The sequence below is a fragment of the Notothenia rossii genome (assembly GCF_949606895.1).
Source record: "Notothenia rossii genome assembly, contig: scaffold_426, whole genome shotgun sequence".
NCBI lineage: Eukaryota > Metazoa > Chordata > Actinopteri > Perciformes > Nototheniidae > Notothenia > Notothenia rossii.
This window is the reverse complement of record NW_027640178.1, coordinates 1-22,486: the sequence shown is the minus strand read 5'-3', so window position 1 is coordinate 22,486 and position 22,486 is coordinate 1. Positions and strand designations below refer to the sequence as shown.

At 41.1% G+C, this 22,486-nt stretch overlaps 1 protein-coding gene across 2 annotated transcripts; it reads left to right on the top strand.

Annotated features, from left to right (window-relative positions):
- Positions 1-12,339: 12,339 nt before the first annotated feature.
- LOC307027000 (nesprin-1-like) lies at positions 12,340-19,185 on the top strand. 2 transcript variants are annotated; one of them, XM_079695172.1, is made up of 6 exons: positions 12,343-12,513; positions 13,051-13,071; positions 14,048-14,250; positions 14,440-14,604; positions 18,406-18,558; positions 18,909-19,185. In XM_079695172.1, exons 1-6 carry the CDS (start codon positions 12,456-12,458, stop codon positions 19,149-19,151), a joined length of 843 nt encoding a protein of 280 aa, XP_079551298.1. In that variant the 5' UTR covers positions 12,343-12,455; the 3' UTR covers positions 19,152-19,185. The 2 variants fall into 2 exon arrangements, with proteins under 2 accessions (XP_079551299.1, XP_079551298.1); XM_079695173.1 differs by lacking the exon at positions 13,051-13,071 and having other exon boundaries at positions 12,340-12,513.
- Positions 19,186-22,486: the final 3,301 nt, after the last annotated feature.

Genomic DNA, 22,486 nt, shown 5'->3' with positions numbered 1-22,486 from the left:
ACAGTCACAGTCACAGTCACAGTCACAGTCACAGTTACAGTTACAGTTACAGTCACAGTCACAGTCACAGTCACAGTCACAGTCACAGTCACAGTTACAGTCACAGTCACAGTTACAGTCACAGTCACAGTCACAGTCACAGTCACAGTCACAGTTACAGTCACAGTCACAGTCACAGTCACAGTCACAGTCACAGTCACAGTTACAGTTACAGTCACAGTCACAGTTACAGTTACAGTCACAGTCACAGTCACAGTCACAGTTACAGTCACAGTTACAGTCACAGTCACAGTTACAGTTACAGTCACAGTCACAGTCACAGTTACAGTCACAGTCACAGTCACAGTCACAGTTACAGTCACAGTCACAGTCACAGTTACAGTTACAGTCACAGTTACAGTCACAGTCACAGTTACAGTCACAGTCACAGTCACAGTTACAGTCACAGTCACAGTCACAGTCACAGTTACAGTCACAGTTATTGTCACAGTTACAGTTACAGTCACAGTCACAGTCACAGTTACAGTTACAGTCACAGTCACAGTTACAGTTATTGTCACAGTTACAGTTACAGTCACAGTCACAGTCACAGTCACAGTTACAGTCACAGTCACAGTCACAGTCACAGTCACAGTCACAGTTACAGTCACAGTTATTGTCACAGTTACAGTTACAGTCACAGTCACAGTTACAGTTATTGTCACAGTTACAGTTACAGTCACAGTCACAGTCACAGTTACAGTTACAGTCACAGTCACAGTTACAGTTATTGTCACAGTTACAGTTACAGTCACAGTCACAGTCACAGTTACAGTCACAGTCACAGTTACAGTTACAGTTACAGTCACAGTCACAGTTACAGTTATTGTCACAGTTACAGTTACAGTCACAGTCACAGTCACAGTCACAGTTACAGTTACAGTCACAGTCACAGTTACAGTTATTGTCACAGTTACAGTCACAGTCACAGTTACAGTTATTGTCACAGTTACAGTTACAGTCACAGTCACAGTTACAGTTACAGTCACAGTTACAGTTACAGTTATAGTCACAGTTACAGTTACAGTCACAGTCACAGTTACAGTTACAGTCACAGTTACAGTTACAGTTATAGTCACAGTCACAGTTACAGTCACAGTCACAGTCACAGTTACAGTCACAGTCACAGTTACAGTTATAGTCACAGTTACAGTTACAGTCACAGTCACAGTTACAGTTACAGTCACAGTTACAGTTACAGTTATAGTCACAGTCACAGTTACAGTCACAGTCACAGTCACAGTTACAGTCACAGTCACAGTTACAGTCACAGTCACAGTTACAGTCACAGTCACAGTTACAGTTACAGTCACAGTCACAGTTACAGTTACAGTCACAGTCACAGTCACAGTTACAGTTACAGTCACAGTCACAGTTACAGTTATTGTCACAGTTACAGTTACAGTTACAGTCACAGTTACAGTTATTGTCACAGTTACAGTCACAGTCACAGTCACAGTCACAGTTACAGTTACAGTCACAGTCACAGTTACAGTTACAGTCACAGTCACAGTCACAGTTACAGTTATTGTCACAGTTACAGTTACAGTCACAGTCACAGTTACAGTTACAGTCACAGTCACAGTTACAGTCACAGTTACAGTTACAGTCACAGTCACAGTCACAGTTACAGTTACAGTTATAGTCACAGTCACAGTCACAGTCACAGTTACAGTCACAGTTACAGTTACAGTTATAGTCACAGTCACAGTTACAGTCACAGTTACAGTTACAGTTACAGTTATAGTCACAGTCACAGTCACAGTTACAGTCACAGTTACAGTTACAGTCACAGTCACAGTTACAGTTACAGTTATAGTCACAGTCACAGTTACAGTCACAGTTACAGTTACAGTTACAGTTACAGTTACAGTCACAGTTACAGTTACAGTTACAGTCACAGTCACAGTTACAGTCACAGTTACAGTTACAGTTACAGTTATAGTCACAGTCACAGTTACAGTCACAGTTACAGTTACAGTTACAGTCACAGTCACAGTTACAGTCACAGTTACAGTTACAGTTACAGTCACAGTTACAGTTATAGTCACAGTTACAGTCACAGTCACAGTTACAGTTATAGTCACAGTTACAGTCACAGTTACAGTCACAGTCACAGTTATAGTCACAGTCACAGTTACAGTCACAGTTACAGTTACAGTCACAGTCACAGTCACAGTTACAGTTATAGTCACAGTTACAGTCACAGTCACAGTTATAGTCACAGTCACAGTTACAGTCACAGTTACAGTTATAGTCACAGTCACAGTTACAGTCACAGTTACAGTTACAGTTACAGTCACAGTTACAGTCACAGTTACAGTTACAGTTATAGTCACAGTCACAGTCACAGTTACAGTTACAGTTATAGTCACAGTCACAGTTACAGTCACAGTTACAGTTACAGTTATAGTCACAGTCACAGTTACAGTTACAGTCACAGTTACAGTTATAGTCACAGTCACAGTTACAGTCACAGTTACAGTTACAGTCACAGTTACAGTCACAGTTACAGTTACAGTTACAGTCACAGTTACAGTCACAGTTACAGTCACAGTTACAGTCACAGTTACAGTTACAGTTATAGTCACAGTCACAGTCACAGTTACAGTTACAGTTATAGTCACAGTCACAGTTACAGTTACAGTTATAGTTACAGTCACAGTTACAGTCACAGTTACAGTTACAGTTACAGTCACAGTTACAGTTATAGTCACAGTCACAGTTACAGTCACAGTTACAGTTACAGTTACAGTCACAGTTACAGTCACAGTTACAGTTACAGTTACAGTCACAGTTACAGTCACAGTTACAGTCACAGTTACAGTCACAGTTACAGTTACAGTTATAGTCACAGTCACAGTCACAGTTACAGTTACAGTTACAGTTACAGTTATAGTCACAGTCACAGTCACAGTTACAGTTACAGTCACAGTTACAGTCACAGTTACAGTCACAGTTACAGTCACAGTTACAGTTACAGTTATAGTCACAGTCACAGTCACAGTTACAGTTACAGTTACAGTTACAGTTATAGTCACAGTCACAGTTACAGTCACAGTTACAGTTACAGTCACAGTCACAGTCACAGTTACAGTTACAGTTATAGTCACAGTCACAGTTACAGTCACAGTTACAGTTACAGTCACAGTTACAGTCACAGTTACAGTTACAGTTACAGTCACAGTTACAGTCACAGTTACAGTCACAGTTACAGTCACAGTTACAGTTACAGTCACAGTTACAGTTACAGTCACAGTCACAGTTACAGTTACAGTTATAGTCACAGTCACAGTTACAGTCACAGTTACAGTTACAGTCACAGTTACAGTCACAGTTACAGTTACAGTTACAGTCACAGTTACAGTCACAGTTACAGTCACAGTTATAGTCACAGTTACAGTTACAGTCACAGTTACAGTTATAGTCACAGTCACAGTTACAGTCACAGTTACAGTTACAGTCACAGTTACAGTCACAGTTACAGTTACAGTTACAGTCACAGTTACAGTCACAGTTACAGTCACAGTTACAGTCACAGTTACAGTTACAGTTATAGTCACAGTCACAGTCACAGTTACAGTTACAGTTATAGTCACAGTTACAGTCACAGTTACAGTTACAGTTATAGTCACAGTTACAGTCACAGTCACAGTTACAGTCACAGTCACAGTTACAGTCACAGTTACAGTTACAGTTACAGTCACAGTTACAGTTACAGTCACAGTCACAGTTACAGTTACAGTCACAGTCACAGTCACAGTCACAGTCACAGTTATAGTCACAGTCACAGTCACAGTTACAGTCACAGTTACAGTTACAGTTACAGTCACAGTTACAGTTACAGTCACAGTCACAGTTACAGTTACAGTCACAGTTACAGTTACAGTCACAGTCACAGTTACAGTTACAGTCACAGTCACAGTTACAGTCACAGTCACAGTCACAGTCACAGTTACAGTCACAGTCACAGTTACAGTCACAGTTACAGTCACAGTCACAGTCACAGTTACAGTCACAGTTACAGTTACAGTCACAGTCACAGTTACAGTCACAGTTACAGTTACAGTTATAGTCACAGTCACAGTTACAGTCACAGTTACAGTTACAGTTACAGTTATAGTCACAGTCACAGTCACAGTCACAGTCACAGTTACAGTCACAGTCACAGTCACAGTTACAGTCACAGTTACAGTCACAGTTACAGTCACAGTTACAGTCACAGTCACAGTCACAGTTACAGTCACAGTTACAGTCACAGTTACAGTTATAGTCACAGTCACAGTCACAGTCACAGTCACAGTTACAGTCACAGTTACAGTTATAGTCACAGTCACAGTTACAGTCACAGTTACAGTTACAGTTACAGTTATAGTCACAGTCACAGTTACAGTCACAGTCACAGTTACAGTCACAGTTACAGTTACAGTTACAGTTACAGTTACAGTCACAGTTACAGTTACAGTCACAGTCACAGTCACAGTCACAGTCACAGTTACAGTCACAGTTACAGTTATAGTCACAGTCACAGTTACAGTCACAGTTACAGTTACAGTTACAGTTATAGTCACAGTCACAGTTACAGTCACAGTTACAGTTACAGTTATAGTCACAGTCACAGTTACAGTCACAGTTACAGTTACAGTTACAGTCACAGTCACAGTCACAGTCACAGTCACAGTTACAGTTACAGTTATAGTCACAGTCACAGTTACAGTTACAGTTACAGTTATAGTCACAGTCACAGTTACAGTTACAGTTACAGTTATAGTCACAGTCACAGTCACAGTCACAGTTACAGTTACAGTTACAGTTATAGTCACAGTCACAGTTACAGTCACAGTCACAGTTACAGTCACAGTTACAGTTACAGTTACAGTTATAGTCACAGTCACAGTTACAGTTACAGTTACAGTTATAGTCACAGTCACAGTTACAGTCACAGTTACAGTTACAGTTACAGTTATAGTCACAGTCACAGTTACAGTCACAGTTACAGTTACAGTTATAGTCACAGTCACAGTTACAGTCACAGTTACAGTTACAGTTACAGTCACAGTCACAGTCACAGTCACAGTTACAGTCACAGTTACAGTTACAGTTATAGTCACAGTCACAGTCACAGTCACAGTTACAGTTACAGTCACAGTCACAGTCACAGTTACAGTCACAGTTACAGTTACAGTTATAGTCACAGTCACAGTTACAGTCACAGTTACAGTTACAGTTACAGTTATAGTCACAGTCACAGTTACAGTCACAGTTACAGTTACAGTCACAGTCACAGTTACAGTCACAGTTACAGTTACAGTTATAGTCACAGTCACAGTTACAGTCACAGTTACAGTTACAGTTACAGTTATAGTCACAGTCACAGTCACAGTCACAGTTACAGTCACAGTTACAGTTACAGTCACAGTTACAGTTACAGTTACAGTTATAGTCACAGTCACAGTTACAGTCACAGTTACAGTTACAGTTACAGTTATAGTCACAGTCACAGTCACAGTCACAGTTACAGTCACAGTTACAGTTACAGTTACAGTTATAGTCACAGTCACAGTTACAGTCACAGTTACAGTTACAGTTACAGTCACAGTTACAGTTACAGTCACAGTCACAGTTACAGTTACAGTCACAGTCACAGTTACAGTTACAGTCACAGTCACAGTTACAGTTACAGTTATAGTCACAGTCACAGTTACAGTCACAGTCACAGTTACAGTCACAGTTACAGTTACAGTCACAGTCACAGTTACAGTCACAGTTACAGTTACAGTTATAGTCACAGTCACAGTTACAGTCACAGTTACAGTTACAGTTATAGTCACAGTCACAGTTACAGTCACAGTTACAGTTACAGTCACAGTTACAGTCACAGTTACAGTTACAGTTATAGTCACAGTCACAGTTACAGTCACAGTTACAGTTACAGTTATAGTCACAGTCACAGTTACAGTCACAGTTACAGTTACAGTTACAGTTATAGTCACAGTCACAGTCACAGTCACAGTCACAGTTACAGTTATAGTCACAGTTACAGTCACAGTCACAGTTACAGTTATAGTCACAGTCACAGTTACAGTCACAGTTACAGTTACAGTTATAGTCACAGTCACAGTTACAGTCACAGTTACAGTTACAGTTATAGTCACAGTCACAGTTACAGTCACAGTTACAGTTACAGTTATAGTCACAGTCACAGTCACAGTCACAGTTACAGTCACAGTTACAGTTATAGTCACAGTTACAGTCACAGTCACAGTCACAGTTATAGTCACAGTCACAGTTACAGTTACAGTCACAGTTACAGTTACAGTCACAGTTACAGTTATAGTCACAGTCACAGTTACAGTCACAGTTACAGTTACAGTCACAGTTACAGTCACAGTTACAGTTACAGTTATAGTCACAGTCACAGTCACAGTTACAGTTACAGTTATAGTCACAGTCACAGTTACAGTCACAGTTACAGTTACAGTCACAGTTACAGTCACAGTTACAGTTACAGTCACAGTTACAGTCACAGTTACAGTCACAGTTACAGTCACAGTTACAGTCACAGTCACAGTTACAGTCACAGTCACAGTTACAGTCACAGTTACAGTCACAGTTACAGTCACAGTTACAGTCACAGTTACAGTCACAGTTACAGTTACAGTCACAGTCACAGTTACAGTCACAGTCACAGTCACAGTCACAGTCACAGTTACAGTCACAGTTACAGTTACAGTCACAGTCACAGTTACAGTCACAGTCACAGTTACAGTTACAGTCACAGTTATAGTCACAGTTACAGTCACAGTCACAGTTACAGTCACAGTCACAGTCACAGTCACAGTTACAGTTACAGTCACAGTCACAGTTACAGTCACAGTCACAGTTACAGTTACAGTCACAGTTATAGTCACAGTTACAGTCACAGTCACAGTTACAGTCACAGTCACAGTCACAGTCACAGTCACAGTTACAGTTACAGTCACAGTTATAGTCACAGTTACAGTCACAGTCACAGTCACAGTCACAGTCACAGTCACAGTTACAGTCACAGTTACAGTTACAGTCACAGTCACAGTTACAGTCACAGTCACAGTTACAGTTACAGTCACAGTTATAGTCACAGTCACAGTCACAGTCACAGTCACAGTTACAGTCACAGTTACAGTTACAGTCACAGTCACAGTTACAGTCACAGTTATAGTCACAGTCACAGTTACAGTTACAGTCACAGTTACAGTTACAGTTACAGTTATAGTCACAGTTACAGTTACAGTTATAGTCACAGTTACAGTCACAGTTATAGTCACAGTCACAGTCACAGTCACAGTCACAGTTACAGTCACAGTTACAGTTACAGTCACAGTTACAGTCACAGTCACAGTCACAGTCACAGTCACAGTTACAGTCACAGTCACAGTTACAGTTACAGTCACAGTTATAGTCACAGTTACAGTCACAGTCACAGTTACAGTTACAGTCACAGTTATAGTCACAGTTATAGTCACAGTTACAGTCACAGTCACAGTCACAGTCACAGTCACAGTTACAGTCACAGTTACAGTTACAGTCACAGTCACAGTTACAGTCACAGTCACAGTTACAGTTACAGTCACAGTTATAGTCACAGTTACAGTCACAGTTACAGTCACAGTCACAGTCACAGTCACAGTCACAGTTACAGTTACAGTCACAGTCACAGTTACAGTCACAGTCACAGTTACAGTCACAGTCACAGTTACAGTCACAGTCACAGTCACAGTCACAGTTACAGTTACAGTCACAGTCACAGTCACAGTTACAGTCACAGTTACAGTTACAGTCACAGTCACAGTCACAGTTACAGTCACAGTTACAGTTACAGTCACAGTCACAGTCACAGTTACAGTCACAGTTACAGTCACAGTTACAGTCACAGTTACAGTCACAGTTACAGTCACAGTTACAGTTACAGTCACAGTTACAGTCACAGTCACAGTCACAGTCACAGTCACAGTTACAGTCACAGTCACAGTCACAGTCACAGTCACAGTCACAGTCACAGTCACAGTTACAGTCACAGTCACAGTCACAGTCACAGTCACAGTTACAGTTACAGTCACAGTCACAGTCACAGTCACAGTTACAGTTACAGTCACAGTCACAGTCACAGTCACAGTCACAGTCACAGTCACAGTTACAGTCACAGTCACAGTCACAGTCACAGTCACAGTCACAGTTACAGTTACAGTCACAGTCACAGTCACAGTCACAGTCACAGTCACAGTCACAGTCACAGTCACAGTCACAGTTACAGTTACAGTCACAGTTACAGTTACAGTCACAGTCACAGTCACAGTCACAGTCACAGTCACAGTCACAGTCACAGTCACAGTCACAGTTACAGTTACAGTCACAGTCACAGTCACAGTCACAGTCACAGTCACAGTCACAGTCACAGTCACAGTCACAGTTACAGTTACAGTCACAGTCACAGTCACAGTCACAGTCACAGTCACAGTCACAGTCACAGTCACAGTCACAGTCACAGTTACAGTTACAGTCACAGTCACAGTCACAGTCACAGTCACAGTCACAGTCACAGTTACAGTTACAGTCACAGTTACAGTTACAGTCACAGTCACAGTCACAGTTACAGTTACAGTCACAGTCACAGTCACAGTCACAGTCACAGTCACAGTCACAGTCACAGTCACAGTTACAGTTACAGTCACAGTCACAGTCACAGTCACAGTCACAGTCACAGTCACAGTCACAGTCACAGTCACAGTCACAGTCACAGTCACAGTCACAGTCACAGTCACAGTCACAGTCACAGTCACAGTCACAGTCACAGTCACAGTCACAGTCACAGTCACAGTCACAGTCACAGTCACAGTCACAGTCACAGTTACAGTTACAGTCACAGTTACAGTCACAGTCACAGTCACAGTCACAGTCACAGTCACAGTCACAGTCACAGTCACAGTCACAGTCACAGTCACAGTCACAGTCACAGTTACAGTCACAGTCACAGTTACAGTTACAGTCACAGTTACAGTCACAGTTACAGTTACAGTCACAGTTACAGTCACAGTTACAGTTACAGTCACAGTCACAGTCACAGTCACAGTCACAGTCACAGTTACAGTCACAGTTACAGTCACAGTTACAGTCACAGTCACAGTCACAGTCACAGTCACAGTTACAGTTACAGTCACAGTTACAGTCACAGTTACAGTCACAGTTACAGTCACAGTTACAGTTACAGTTACAGTCACAGTCACAGTTACAGTCACAGTCACAGTCACAGTCACAGTCACAGTCACAGTTACAGTCACAGTCACAGTTACAGTTACAGTCACAGTCACAGTCACAGTCACAGTCACAGTCACAGTTACAGTCACAGTTATTGTCACAGTTACAGTTACAGTCACAGTCACAGTTACAGTTATTGTCACAGTTACAGTTACAGTCACAGTCACAGTCACAGTTACAGTTACAGTCACAGTCACAGTTACAGTTATTGTCACAGTTACAGTTACAGTCACAGTCACAGTCACAGTCACAGTTACAGTCACAGTCACAGTCACAGTCACAGTCACAGTCACAGTTACAGTCACAGTTATTGTCACAGTTACAGTTACAGTCACAGTCACAGTTACAGTTATTGTCACAGTTACAGTTACAGTCACAGTCACAGTCACAGTTACAGTTACAGTCACAGTCACAGTTACAGTTATTGTCACAGTTACAGTTACAGTCACAGTCACAGTCACAGTTACAGTCACAGTCACAGTTACAGTTACAGTTACAGTCACAGTCACAGTTACAGTTATTGTCACAGTTACAGTTACAGTCACAGTCACAGTCACAGTCACAGTTACAGTTACAGTCACAGTCACAGTTACAGTTATTGTCACAGTTACAGTCACAGTCACAGTCACAGTTACAGTTATTGTCACAGTTACAGTTACAGTCACAGTCACAGTTACAGTTACAGTCACAGTTACAGTTACAGTTATAGTCACAGTTACAGTTACAGTCACAGTCACAGTTACAGTTACAGTCACAGTTACAGTTACAGTTATAGTCACAGTCACAGTTACAGTCACAGTCACAGTCACAGTTACAGTCACAGTCACAGTTACAGTCACAGTCACAGTTACAGTCACAGTCACAGTTACAGTTACAGTCACAGTCACAGTTACAGTTACAGTCACAGTCACAGTCACAGTTACAGTTACAGTCACAGTCACAGTTACAGTTATTGTCACAGTTACAGTTACAGTTACAGTCACAGTTACAGTTATTGTCACAGTTACAGTCACAGTTACAGTCACAGTTACAGTTATTGTTATAGTCACAGTCACAGTCACAGTCACAGTCACAGTTACAGTTACAGTCACAGTCACAGTTACAGTTACAGTCACAGTCACAGTCACAGTTACAGTTACAGTCACAGTCACAGTTACAGTTACAGTCACAGTCACAGTCACAGTTACAGTTATTGTCACAGTTACAGTTACAGTCACAGTCACAGTTACAGTTACAGTCACAGTCACAGTTACAGTCACAGTTACAGTCACAGTTACAGTCACAGTTACAGTCACAGTTACAGTTATTGTTATAGTCACAGTCACAGTCACAGTTACAGTTACAGTCACAGTCACAGTCACAGTTACAGTTATAGTCACAGTCACAGTCACAGTCACAGTGTGGCTTATGATGTTGCATTGGTCATGTAAAAAAATAAATAGGGATGCCCTTTTCTTTAGGAACATTTACACAATCTCTATCTCTATACTGTTCAAAATAGTTCAGTGGTGTCCAGCCATTTCTGTCAAGCTCAGTTTCGTCCTCATGCTCAAACTGGGCAAGGTCTGGCCTCAATGGAGTAGCCCTCCAGCGCAACCCACGTCCCGCACAACCAGAATCAGAATAAAAATAGTACTTATTGCAAAGTAAGTTACATATTTGTACCCATGCAAGCCATTCACTGAGGTGTATTGGTGCATAACGTAGTTGAATCTGAGTGGACGTTTATATGAAATTTGAAGATTTACCCTCAAGGCATGCTAAAATAATAACAATTAACTTTATTGTGCTGACCCTGAGTGCTTGGTCCTGGTGTTGGCTCTTCCGAGTCATCATCTGAGCGATCAGCCTCGATCTGCTGAGTTTGACGGTGCCGTCTGGGAGTGCGGGATGAACCTGTATCTGTCCCTGTCCCTGAACCTGTCAACAAGTGTTGTAAATAAGCATTTTGCTTCCTATCCTTCACCTAGCCCTGAGGCCCTGCCTAAAACAAGTCTTGGCTGGGTCTTGGCTAACCATTATTTGCACCACAGAGACGTTTACGTCCTCTGCTGTGCTCAGTGGGCTGAGGAATGGGGTCCTCATCCTCACTGCTGCTTTGCTCCTGTGGTGGGGGTTGATCATTGGCATCCAGGATGGGATCATTGTTGTCAGACAAGTCTTCCAAATCTGAGTTGTCTCCATCCATTAACCCAAGTAGCTCCAATGCTCTTTGCACAGAAAAACGCTCTGGAAATAAAAACATGAAAAAATCAAATACAAACCAATGTCATTTATATATGTATGTATTTATGTATTTCTTTGTTATTTATTTCACTGGGACAATGTAGAGCTTTTCAACTGCACTAGAGTTAGCTATAAACAACTCTAGCTATTATCTATAGCAAGGAACATTTATACTAGCATATTAACATTTTCAACCCAACTAATTTATGTATGTATGTATTTAGTTATTTAATTGTTATTTATTTAATTGGGACAATGTACAGCTTTTTAGCTGCACCAGAGTTAGCTATAAGCTATTTTACTTGAGCACATTTTTACTAACATATTAGCATTTTCGACCAACCTAAGTCCCTATGTACACATACGTGTACATCATGTTTAGCGGCATACCAAATTGTTATTTTTACACATTTTTTGTCAAATTTGCATGTCATGACAAACGTACAATGCTTTGATAAATATGTAAAACAGAAAAAGCCTTGAAATATGATAGGACTTCTTATCTTGTCGAGGTTTGTATTTGGAGCTGCCACTTGAATTGTCCCTTGTGTTTGCCGCCATTTTGAATTTGTACCGTAGTGTGTTGTACTCTTCTGACACCACCAGATGGCAGTGTAAGTGCCCACGTACGTGGCCATGAGGCCCCAGCTCAGCAGAATTAACGACTCGTCATATGACCAAAAATGTGATGTCCACGCATGTGTACGCCAGGCCCTAGGAGGTTAAGCAAAAATGTGCAATAAAAGTAAAACTAATGAATAGATAAATAGAAGAAGTTAAAGTGAAAATGTTAAAAGATAAGAAAGAATGGACTTCTGGGTAACTCTAATATCTGAATCTGTCTGTTTCTCCTGCAGACGTTTGTGGAAGGCCAGCGGTTCTTCGATCAGTACGAGATGATCTACTCGGACCTGAAACGATCTGCGGAGGTCTACATCAAGTCTGACAGCGCAGGTGAGTCCTCCACCTGTCTGTAGGACCAATGACTATGGAAGCCCAGGAGGGACTTTTTAAACTTACAAATGTAAATCCACAATAGCATCATGATTTTACAAACATGTTTTTTATGTTTATGGTAAAAGATGTGCAATTTGCATTTCCACATACTTACATACAGCTTTAGAAAATGTTGAAATATTCTATATTGACTAAAATATTGTTTACATAAATGAGAAGTGTTGTTAGTAATATATTTAACATTTGAATATTGTGACGCTGTGAAAATATACTTTTTTCAATTGTATTTATTTTGTCATATTCTTTTTTTCGTATCATTTATAATTATTTTCTTATTATTGTATTACTTTTATAATTATTAAAGATTCGATTGAATCTTCTCTCAGATAACACGTTAATTAATTAATGACGCTTTTGTGGAAATGTAATTAAACATTATAAAGGTCCCCTGTGTGCTTCCATAATATTTAATATGTGTATATTAATGTTTATCTTGGGCAGAGTGTAAACAGTGTTATTGATTTCCTGATGCAGGGTCTCAGACCTGTACCAGAGGTGAGTCTGACCCCTGACCTCTGACCCCTGCCTGTCTCTGACTCCTCCCCTTTAACACTCTCTAATCAACTCGCCTGAACCAATCACTGCACTCTGCATGAAGACTAATGAGAATGATATTAAAGCCCCTCCTACCCCCTGAAAGCCCCTCCCCCCTGAAAGCCCCTCCCCCCTGAAAGACGCTCCGCCCCCTGAAAGACCCTCCCCCCCTGAAAGACCCTCCCCCCCTGCTGCCTCCAGAACAGGATCAGAGCAGGGCTGCACCGAATGTTGATTTATTCTTTATTATTATAAAATGTTTAGTTTTTTAAACGGAGCTTAGAAAGTCTGACGTCAAGATTTTACTCTGAAAAAGAACCTGTGACTTTTTGGAAATAAGAAAATCGATATATCTTTTTTAAATGTAACTTGTGGACTTAACGCTCGGTGTAAATAAAAATAAAAAACAAATATCAGAATATTTTATTTATCCTGAGAAATCAGGATAAATTCAAGTATTCTGATATTTGCTCCATTTAAAAATAATTACGATTATATAAAATAAAATAGATTTATTTTATTGAAATGTTCAATAAACAGATAAAAAATAACAGACAATTCATTTTTATAAACACAAGGTATTTAAGGAAGCAAAAATTAGCAGTAAAAGTTAAAATAATGAATAAATAAATCAATGAAATTAAAGTAAAAATGTTAAATAAATACCACACATTTTTACAAACGTCATCAATACACATAAAATGAATATTTAAAATGTGTTATTAATAAAGCCTTGGTGTGTTTGGTGCAGCCCTGATCCAGATCTGTGTTCCTGATCCAGATCTGTGTTCCTGATCCAGATCTGTGTTCCTGATCCAGATCTGTGTTCCTGATCCAGATCTGTGTTCCTGATCCAGATCTGTGTTCCTGACCCAGATCTGTGTTCCTCCTGAACTCGTTGTTTTTATCTGATATATATTATATTCATGTGTTCCAGTGGAGGAGGCAGAGGGCGTCAGCAAGCTGCTCTGTGACGCCTCCTCTCAGTGGAGGAACCTGGCTCTGGAGGTGCGCAGCGTGAGGAGCATGCTGGAGGAGGTGCTCTCTAACTGGGAGAAGTACGGCGGCACCGTGGCCTCCCTGCAGGCCTGGCTGGAGGACGCCGAGAGCATGCTGAACCAGAGCGAGGGGGGCAAGCGGGTGAGTGCAGAATACTCTATAATTATTACTATAAACTGTGAATGAACCACAGGAGACACGGACCAGAGACCAGGGCAGGAACACTGAAGACAGGCTCATCTGTCAAACATGACGATGACCTGGGGCACTTCATTGATTATGAAGAAGCTGATATGTGTGAGTCCTCTGAATGCCTTTCCCCTTCCTCAGGACTTCTTCAGGAACCTGTCTCACTGGATGCAGCAGCACACGGACATGAACGACGCCGGGAACTTCCTGATCGAGACGTGTGACGAGTCCGTGTCTCGAGACCTGAAGCAACAGCTGCTGCTGCTCAATGGGAGGTGGAGGGAGCTCTTCGTCAAGGTCAAACACGTAGGTCACATATAAATACAATATCTAACATTAAAGATCATATGATCATACCTGCTGTCACCTGCTTCACCTGCTTCACCTGTTCCACCTGCTCCACCTGTTCCACCTGCTTCACCTGTTCCACCTGCTTCACCTGTTCCACCTGCTCCACCTGTTTCACCTGTTCCACCTGTTCCACCTGTTCCACCTGTTTCACCTGTTCCACCTGTTCCACCTGTTCCACCTGTTCCACCTGCTTCACCTGTTCCACCTGTTCCACCTGTTTCACCTGTTCCACCTGTTCCACCTGTTCCACCTGTTTCACCTGTTCCACCTGTTCCACCTGCTTCACCTGTTCCACCTGCTTCACCTGTTCCACCTGTTCCACCTGCTTCACCTGTTCCACCTGTTCCACCTGTTCCACCTGCTTCACCTGTTCCACCTGCTTCACCTGCTGTCACCTGTTCCACCTGCTTCACCTGTTCCACCTGTTCCACCTGCTGTCACCTAAACTCAAATCTGTATCATCTCGTCTAACAAAGTGAGCTTCTGCACTGACAGTGTTCTTCTAAAAGTATGACTACTTTACGGAGAAATGTCCATCTCCACGCACCTGTTCCACCTGTTTCACCTGTTTCACCTGTTTCACATGTTTCACCTGTTCCACCTGTTTCACCTGTTTCACCTGTTCCACCTGTTTCACCTGTTTCACCTGCTCCACCTGTTTCACCTGTTCCACCTGATTCACCTGCTTCACCTGATTCACCTGATTCACCTGTTCCACCTGATTCACCTGCTTCACCTGATTCACCTGATTCACCTGTTCCACCTGTTCCACCTGTTCCACCTGTTTCACCTTTTTCACCTGACTCTCATCTCTTTACCTGTAGAGCCTCTGATCACCTGACTCTCATCTCTTTACCTGTAGAGTCTCTGATCACCTGACTCTCATCTCTTTACCTGTAGAGTCTCTGATCACCTGACTCTCATCTCTTTACCTGTAGAGTCTCTGATCACCTGACTCTCATCTCTTTACCTGTAGAGTCTCTGATCACCTGACTCTCATCTCTTTACCTGTAGAGCCTCTGATCACCTGACTCTCATCTCTTTACCTGTAGAGTCTCTGATCACCTGACTCTCATCTCTTTACCTGTAGAGTCTCTGATCACCTGACTCTCATCTCTTTACCTGTAGAGTCTCTGATCACCTGACTCTCATCTCTTTACCTGTAGAGTCTCTGATCACCTGACTCTCATCTCTTTACCTGTAGAGTCTCTGATCACCTGACTCTCATCTCTTTACCTGTAGAGCCTCTGATCACCTGACTCTCATCTCTTTACCTGTAGAGCCTCTGATCACCTGACTCTCATCTCTTTACCTGTAGAGTCTCTGATCACCTGACTCTCATCTCTTTACCTGTAGAGCCTCTGATCACCTGACTCTCATCTCTTTACCTGTAGAGTCTCTGATCACCTGACTCTCATCTCTTTACCTGTAGAGTCTCTGATCACCTGACTCTCATCTCTTTACCTGTAGAGTCTCTGATCACCTGACTCTCATCTCTTTACCTGTAGAGCCTCTGATCACCTGACTCTCATCTCTTTACCTGTAGAGTCTCTGATCACCTGACTCTCATCTCTTTACCTGTAGAGTCTCTGATCACCTGACTCTCATCTCTTTACCTGTAGAGTCTCTGATCACCTGACTCTCATCTCTTTACCTGTAGAGTCTCTGATCACCTGACTCTCATCTCTTTACCTGTAGAGCCTCTGATCACCTGACTCTCATCTCTTTACCTGTAGAGTCTCTGATCACCTGACTCTCATCTCTTTACCTGTAGAGTCTCTGATCACCTGACTCTCATCTCTTTACCTGTAGAGTCTCTGATCACCTGACTCTCATCTCTTTACCTGTAGAGTCTCTGATCACCTGACTCTCATCTCTTTACCTGTAGAGTCTCTGATCACCTGACTCTCATCTCTTTACCTGTAGAGCCTCTGATCACCTGACTCTCATCTCTTTACCTGTAGAGCCTCTGATCACCTGACTCTCATCTCTTTACCTGTAGAGTCTCTGATCACCTGACTCTCATCTCTTTACCTGTAGAGCCTCTGATCACCTGACTCTCATCTCTTTACCTGTAGAGTCTCTGATCACCTGACTCTCATCTCTTTACCTGTAGAGTCTCTGATCACCTGACTCTCATCTCTTTACCTGTAGAGTCTCTGATCACCTGACTCTCATCTCTTTACCTGTAGAGTCTCTGATCACCTGACTCTCATCTCTTTACCTGTAGAGCCTCTGATCACCTGACTCTCATCTCTTTACCTGTAGAGTCTCTGATCACCTGACTCTCATCTCTTTACCTGTAGAGTCTCTGATCACCTGACTCTCATCTCTTTACCTGTAGAGCCTCTGATCACCTGACTCTCATCTCTTTACCTGTAGAGCCTCTGATCACCTGACTCTCATCTCTTTACCTGTAGAGTCTCTGATCACCTGACTCTCATCTCTTTACCTGTAGAGCCTCTGATCACCTGACTCTCATCTCTTTACCTGTAGAGTCTCTGATCACCTGACTCTCATCTCTTTACCTGTAGAGTCTCTGATCACCTGACTCTCATCTCTTTACCTGTAGAGTCTCTGATCACCTGACTCTCATCTCTTTACCTGTAGAGCCTCTGATCACCTGACTCTCATCTCTTTACCTGTAGAGTCTCTGATCACCTGACTCTCATCTCTTTACCTGTAGAGTCTCTGATCACCTGACTCTCATCTCTTTACCTGTAGAGCCTCTGATCACCTGACTCTCATCTCTTTACCTGTAGAGCCTCTGATCACCTGACTCTCATCTCTTTACCTGTAGAGTCTCTGATCACCTGACTCTCATCTCTTTACCTGTAGAGTCTCTGATCACCTGACTCTCATCTCTTTACCTGTAGAGCCTCTGATCACCTGACTCTCATCTCTTTACCTGTAGAGCCTCTGATCACCTGACTCTCATCTCTTTACCTGTAGAGCCTCTGATCACCTGACTCTCATCTCTTTACCTGTAGAGTCTCTGATCACCTGACTCTCATCTCTTTACCTGTAGAGCCTCTGATCACCTGACTCTCATCTCTTTACCTGTAGAGCCTCTGATCACCTGACTCTCATCTCTTTACCTGTAGAGCCTCTGATCACCTGACTCTCATCTCTTTACCTGTAGAGCCTCTGATCACCTGACTCTCATCTCTTTACCTGTAGAGCCTCTGATCACCTGACTCTCATCTCTTTACCTGTAGAGTCTCTGATCACCTGACTCTCATCTCTTTACCTGTAGAGTCTCTGATCACCTGACTCTCATCTCTTTACCTGTAGAGCCTCTGATCACCTGACTCTCATCTCTTTACCTGTAGAGTCTCTAAGTGCTCCAGCACTCTGTGAAGACGCAGCTCTGATGGAGATCTATCAGCTGCTGTTGTTAAAATGTCCAATGAGTTGGACGCACCTGTTTTTATTTGTTAAACAATATGTTTATAAATGTTTCAACAAACATTAAGAAATGTGAAAAAACAGAGGCAAAGACAAGACATAATAAAAAACAATACAAATTGAAATGTATAACACAAATAAAGGACATTAAAGGAAATAGAAACAAAACACATTGGGCAGTAGCAGCATTATGCTAACAAGCAGTTTAAGAAGTTCGTTACTTTTCCTTCCAACCAGATCCTCTCATGGATGGTCTTTGTTGTTTCTTCGACACATTAACGTTCCCTCACAGCTGAGTAAACGAGCCAAACTCTATCAAAGTATATCAATGCTGCTCTTCCTCCTCAGTATGCCCGAGCAGACGAGGTGGATAAGCTGCGTCAGGACTACCAGGACGGGATCAACACTCTGAAGGTCTTCATGGACAACACCAACCAGAAGATGATGGCCAACGTTCAGGTCTCCTTCCTCAACGTCAGAGCCTTCGTCCAGGACATGGAGGTCAGACACTGCTCCTCTTCCTCAATCTCAAGCTTTAGTTATTTACTGTAGTCAACACGGGGTAAAAGACTACAAATCCCAGAAAGCCTTCTCTAAAGTGACAGAGATGGACAACCTGTCAGAAAGAAGGTTTCTAACAGTTTCTAACCCCCTAAGTTATCATCCTGTGTGTGTGTGTGTGTGTGTGTGTGTGTGTGTGTGTGTGTGTGTGTGTATGTGTGTGTGTGTGTGTGTGTGTGTGTGTGTGTGTGTGTGTGTGTGTGTGTGTGTGTGTGTGTGTGTGTGTGTGTGTGTGTGTGTGTGTGTGTGTGTGTGTGTGTGTGTGTGTGTGTGTGTGTGTGTGTGTGCAGGAGGTGAAGCAGAAGGTGCCAGCGATGGAGGCGGCCTGTAAGGCAGCGAGCCGCACCGCCCAGCTGCTCAGCAAAGACTCTCCTCAGGACGAGACGTTGGCCATGACGGAGCTGATGGGGTCCGTCAGGGAGCAGCTGGCCAAGGTCTGTATCAGGATCAATACTAACTATCAGGATCAATGCTTACTATCAGGATCAATACTAACTATCAGGATCAATGCTTACTATCAGGATCAATACTAACTATCAGGATCAATACTAACTATCAGGATCAATGCTTACTATCAGGATCAATACTTACTATCAGGATCAATACTAACTACCAGGATCAATACTAACTATCAGGATCAATACTTACTACCAGGATCAATACTTACTACCAGGATCAATGCTTACTATCAGGATCAATACTAACTACCAGGATCAATACTAACTATCAGGATCAATACTTACTATCAGGATCAATGCTTACTATCAGGATCAATACTAACTATCAGGATCAATACTTACTATCAGGATCAATACTTACTACCAGGATCAATGCTTACTATCAGGATCAATACTAACTACCAGGATCAATACTAACTATCAGGATCAATACTTACTATCAGGATCAATGCTTACTATCAGGATCAATACTAACTATCAGGATCAATACTAACTATCAGGATCAATGCTTACTATCAGGATCAATGCTTACTATCAGGATCAATACTAACTATCAGGATCAATACTAACTATCAGGATCAATGCTTACTATCAGGATCAATACTAACTATCAGGATCAATACTAACTATCAGGATCAATGCTTACTATCAGGATCAATGCTTACTATCAGGATCAATACTAACTATCAGGATCAATACTAACTATCAGGATCAATGCTTACTATCAGGATCAATGCTTACTATCAGGATCAATGCTTACTATCAGGATCAATACTTACTATCAGGATCAATACTAACTACCAGGATCAATACTTACTACCAGGATCAATACTTACTACCAGGATCAATGCTTACTACCAGGATCAATACTAACTACCAGGATCAATACTTACTACCAGGATCAATGCTTACTACCAGGATCAATACTAACTACCAGGATCAAGACTAACTATCAGGATCAATACTTACTACCAGGATCAATACTAACTACCAGGATCAATACTTACTACCAGGATCAATACTAACTACCAGGATCAATACTAACTACCAGGATCAATACTTACTACCAGGATCAATACTAACTACCAGGATCAATACTAACTACCAGGATCAAGACTTACTACCAGGATCAATACTAACTATCAGGATCAATACTAACTACCAGGATCAATACTTACTACCAGGATCAATACTAACTATCAGGATCAATACTTACTACCAGGATCAATACTAACTATCAGGATCAATACTAACTACCAGGATCAATACTTACTATCAGGATCAATACTAACTATCAGGATCAATACTAACTACCAGGATCAATACTTACTACCAGGATCAATACTTACTATCAGGATCAATACTTACTATCAGGATCAATGCTTACTACCAGGATCAATACTTACTACCAGGATCAATACTTACTATCAGGATCAATGCTTACTACCAGGATCAATACTTACTATCAGGATCAATACTAACTACCAGGATCAATACTAACTACCATGATCAATACTTACTATCAGGATCAATACTTACTATCAGGATCAATGCTTACTACCAGGATCAATACTTACTATCAGGATCAATACTAACTACCAGGATCAATACTAACTACCATGATCAATACTTACTATCAGGATCAATGCTTACTATCAGGATCAATACTTACTATCAGGATCAATGCTTACTACCAGGATCAATACTTACTATCAGGATCAATACTAACTACCAGGATCAATACTAACTACCATGATCAATACTTACTACCAGGATCAATACTTACTACCAGGATCAATACTAACTATCAGGATCAATACTAACTACCAGGATCAATACTTACTACCAGGATCAATACTAACTATCAGGATCAATACTTACTACCAGGATCAATACTAACTATCAGGATCAATACTAACTACCAAGATCAATACTTACTATGAGGATCAATACTAACTATCAGGATCAATACTAACTACCAGGATTAATACTTACTACCAGGATCAATACTTACTACCAGGATCAATACTAACTATCAGGATCAATACTAACTACCAGGATCAATACTTACTACCAGGATCAATACTAACTATCAGGATCAATACTTACTACCAGGATCAATACTAACTATCAGGATCAATACTAACTACCAAGATCAATACTTACTATGAGGATCAATACTAACTATCAGGATCAATACTAACTACCAGGATCAATACTTACTATCAGGATCAATACTTACTATCAGGATCAATACTAACTATCAGGATCAATACTAACTACCAGGATCAATACTTACTATCAGGATCAATGCTTACTACCAGGATCAATACTTACTACCAGGATCAATACTTACTATCAGGATCAATGCTTACTACCAGGATCAATACTTACTATCAGGATCAATACTAACTACCAGGATCAATACTAACTACCATGATCAATACTTACTATCAGGATCAATACTTACTATCAGGATCAATGCTTACTACCAGGATCAATACTTACTATCAGGATCAATACTAACTACCAGGATCAATACTAACTACCATGATCAATACTTACTATCAGGATCAATGCTTACTATCAGGATCAATACTTACTATCAGGATCAATGCTTACTACCAGGATCAATACTTACTACCAGGATCAATACTAACTACCAGGATCAATACTTACTATCAGGATCAATACTTACTACCAGGATCAATACTAACTACCAGGATCAATACTAACTACCAGGATCAATACTAACTATCAGGATCAATACTACTACCAGGATCAATACTTACTACCAGGATCAATACTAACTATCAGGATCAATACTAACTATCAGGATCAATACTAACTATCAGGATCAATACTAACTACCAGGATCAATACTAACTATCAGGATCAATACTAACTACCAGGATCAATACTAACTACCAGGATCAATACTAACTACCAGGATCAATACTTACTATCAGGATCAATGCTTACTACCAGGATCAATACTAACTATCAGGATCAATACTAACTACCAGGATCAATACTAACTATCAGGATCAATACTTACTACCAGGATCAATACTAACTACCAGGATCAATACTAACTACCAGGATCAATACTAACTATCAGGATCAATACTAACTACCAGGATCAATACTTACTATCAGGATCAATGCTAACTATCAGGATCAATACTAACTACCAGGATCAATACTAACTATCAGGATCAATACTTACTACCAGGATCAATACTAACTATCAGGATCAATACTAACTACCAGGATCAATACTAACTATCAGGATCAATACTTACTACCAGGATCAATACTAACTACCAGGATCAATACTAACTATCAGGATCAATACTAACTACCAGGATCAATACTTACTATCAGGATCAATACTAACTATCAGGATC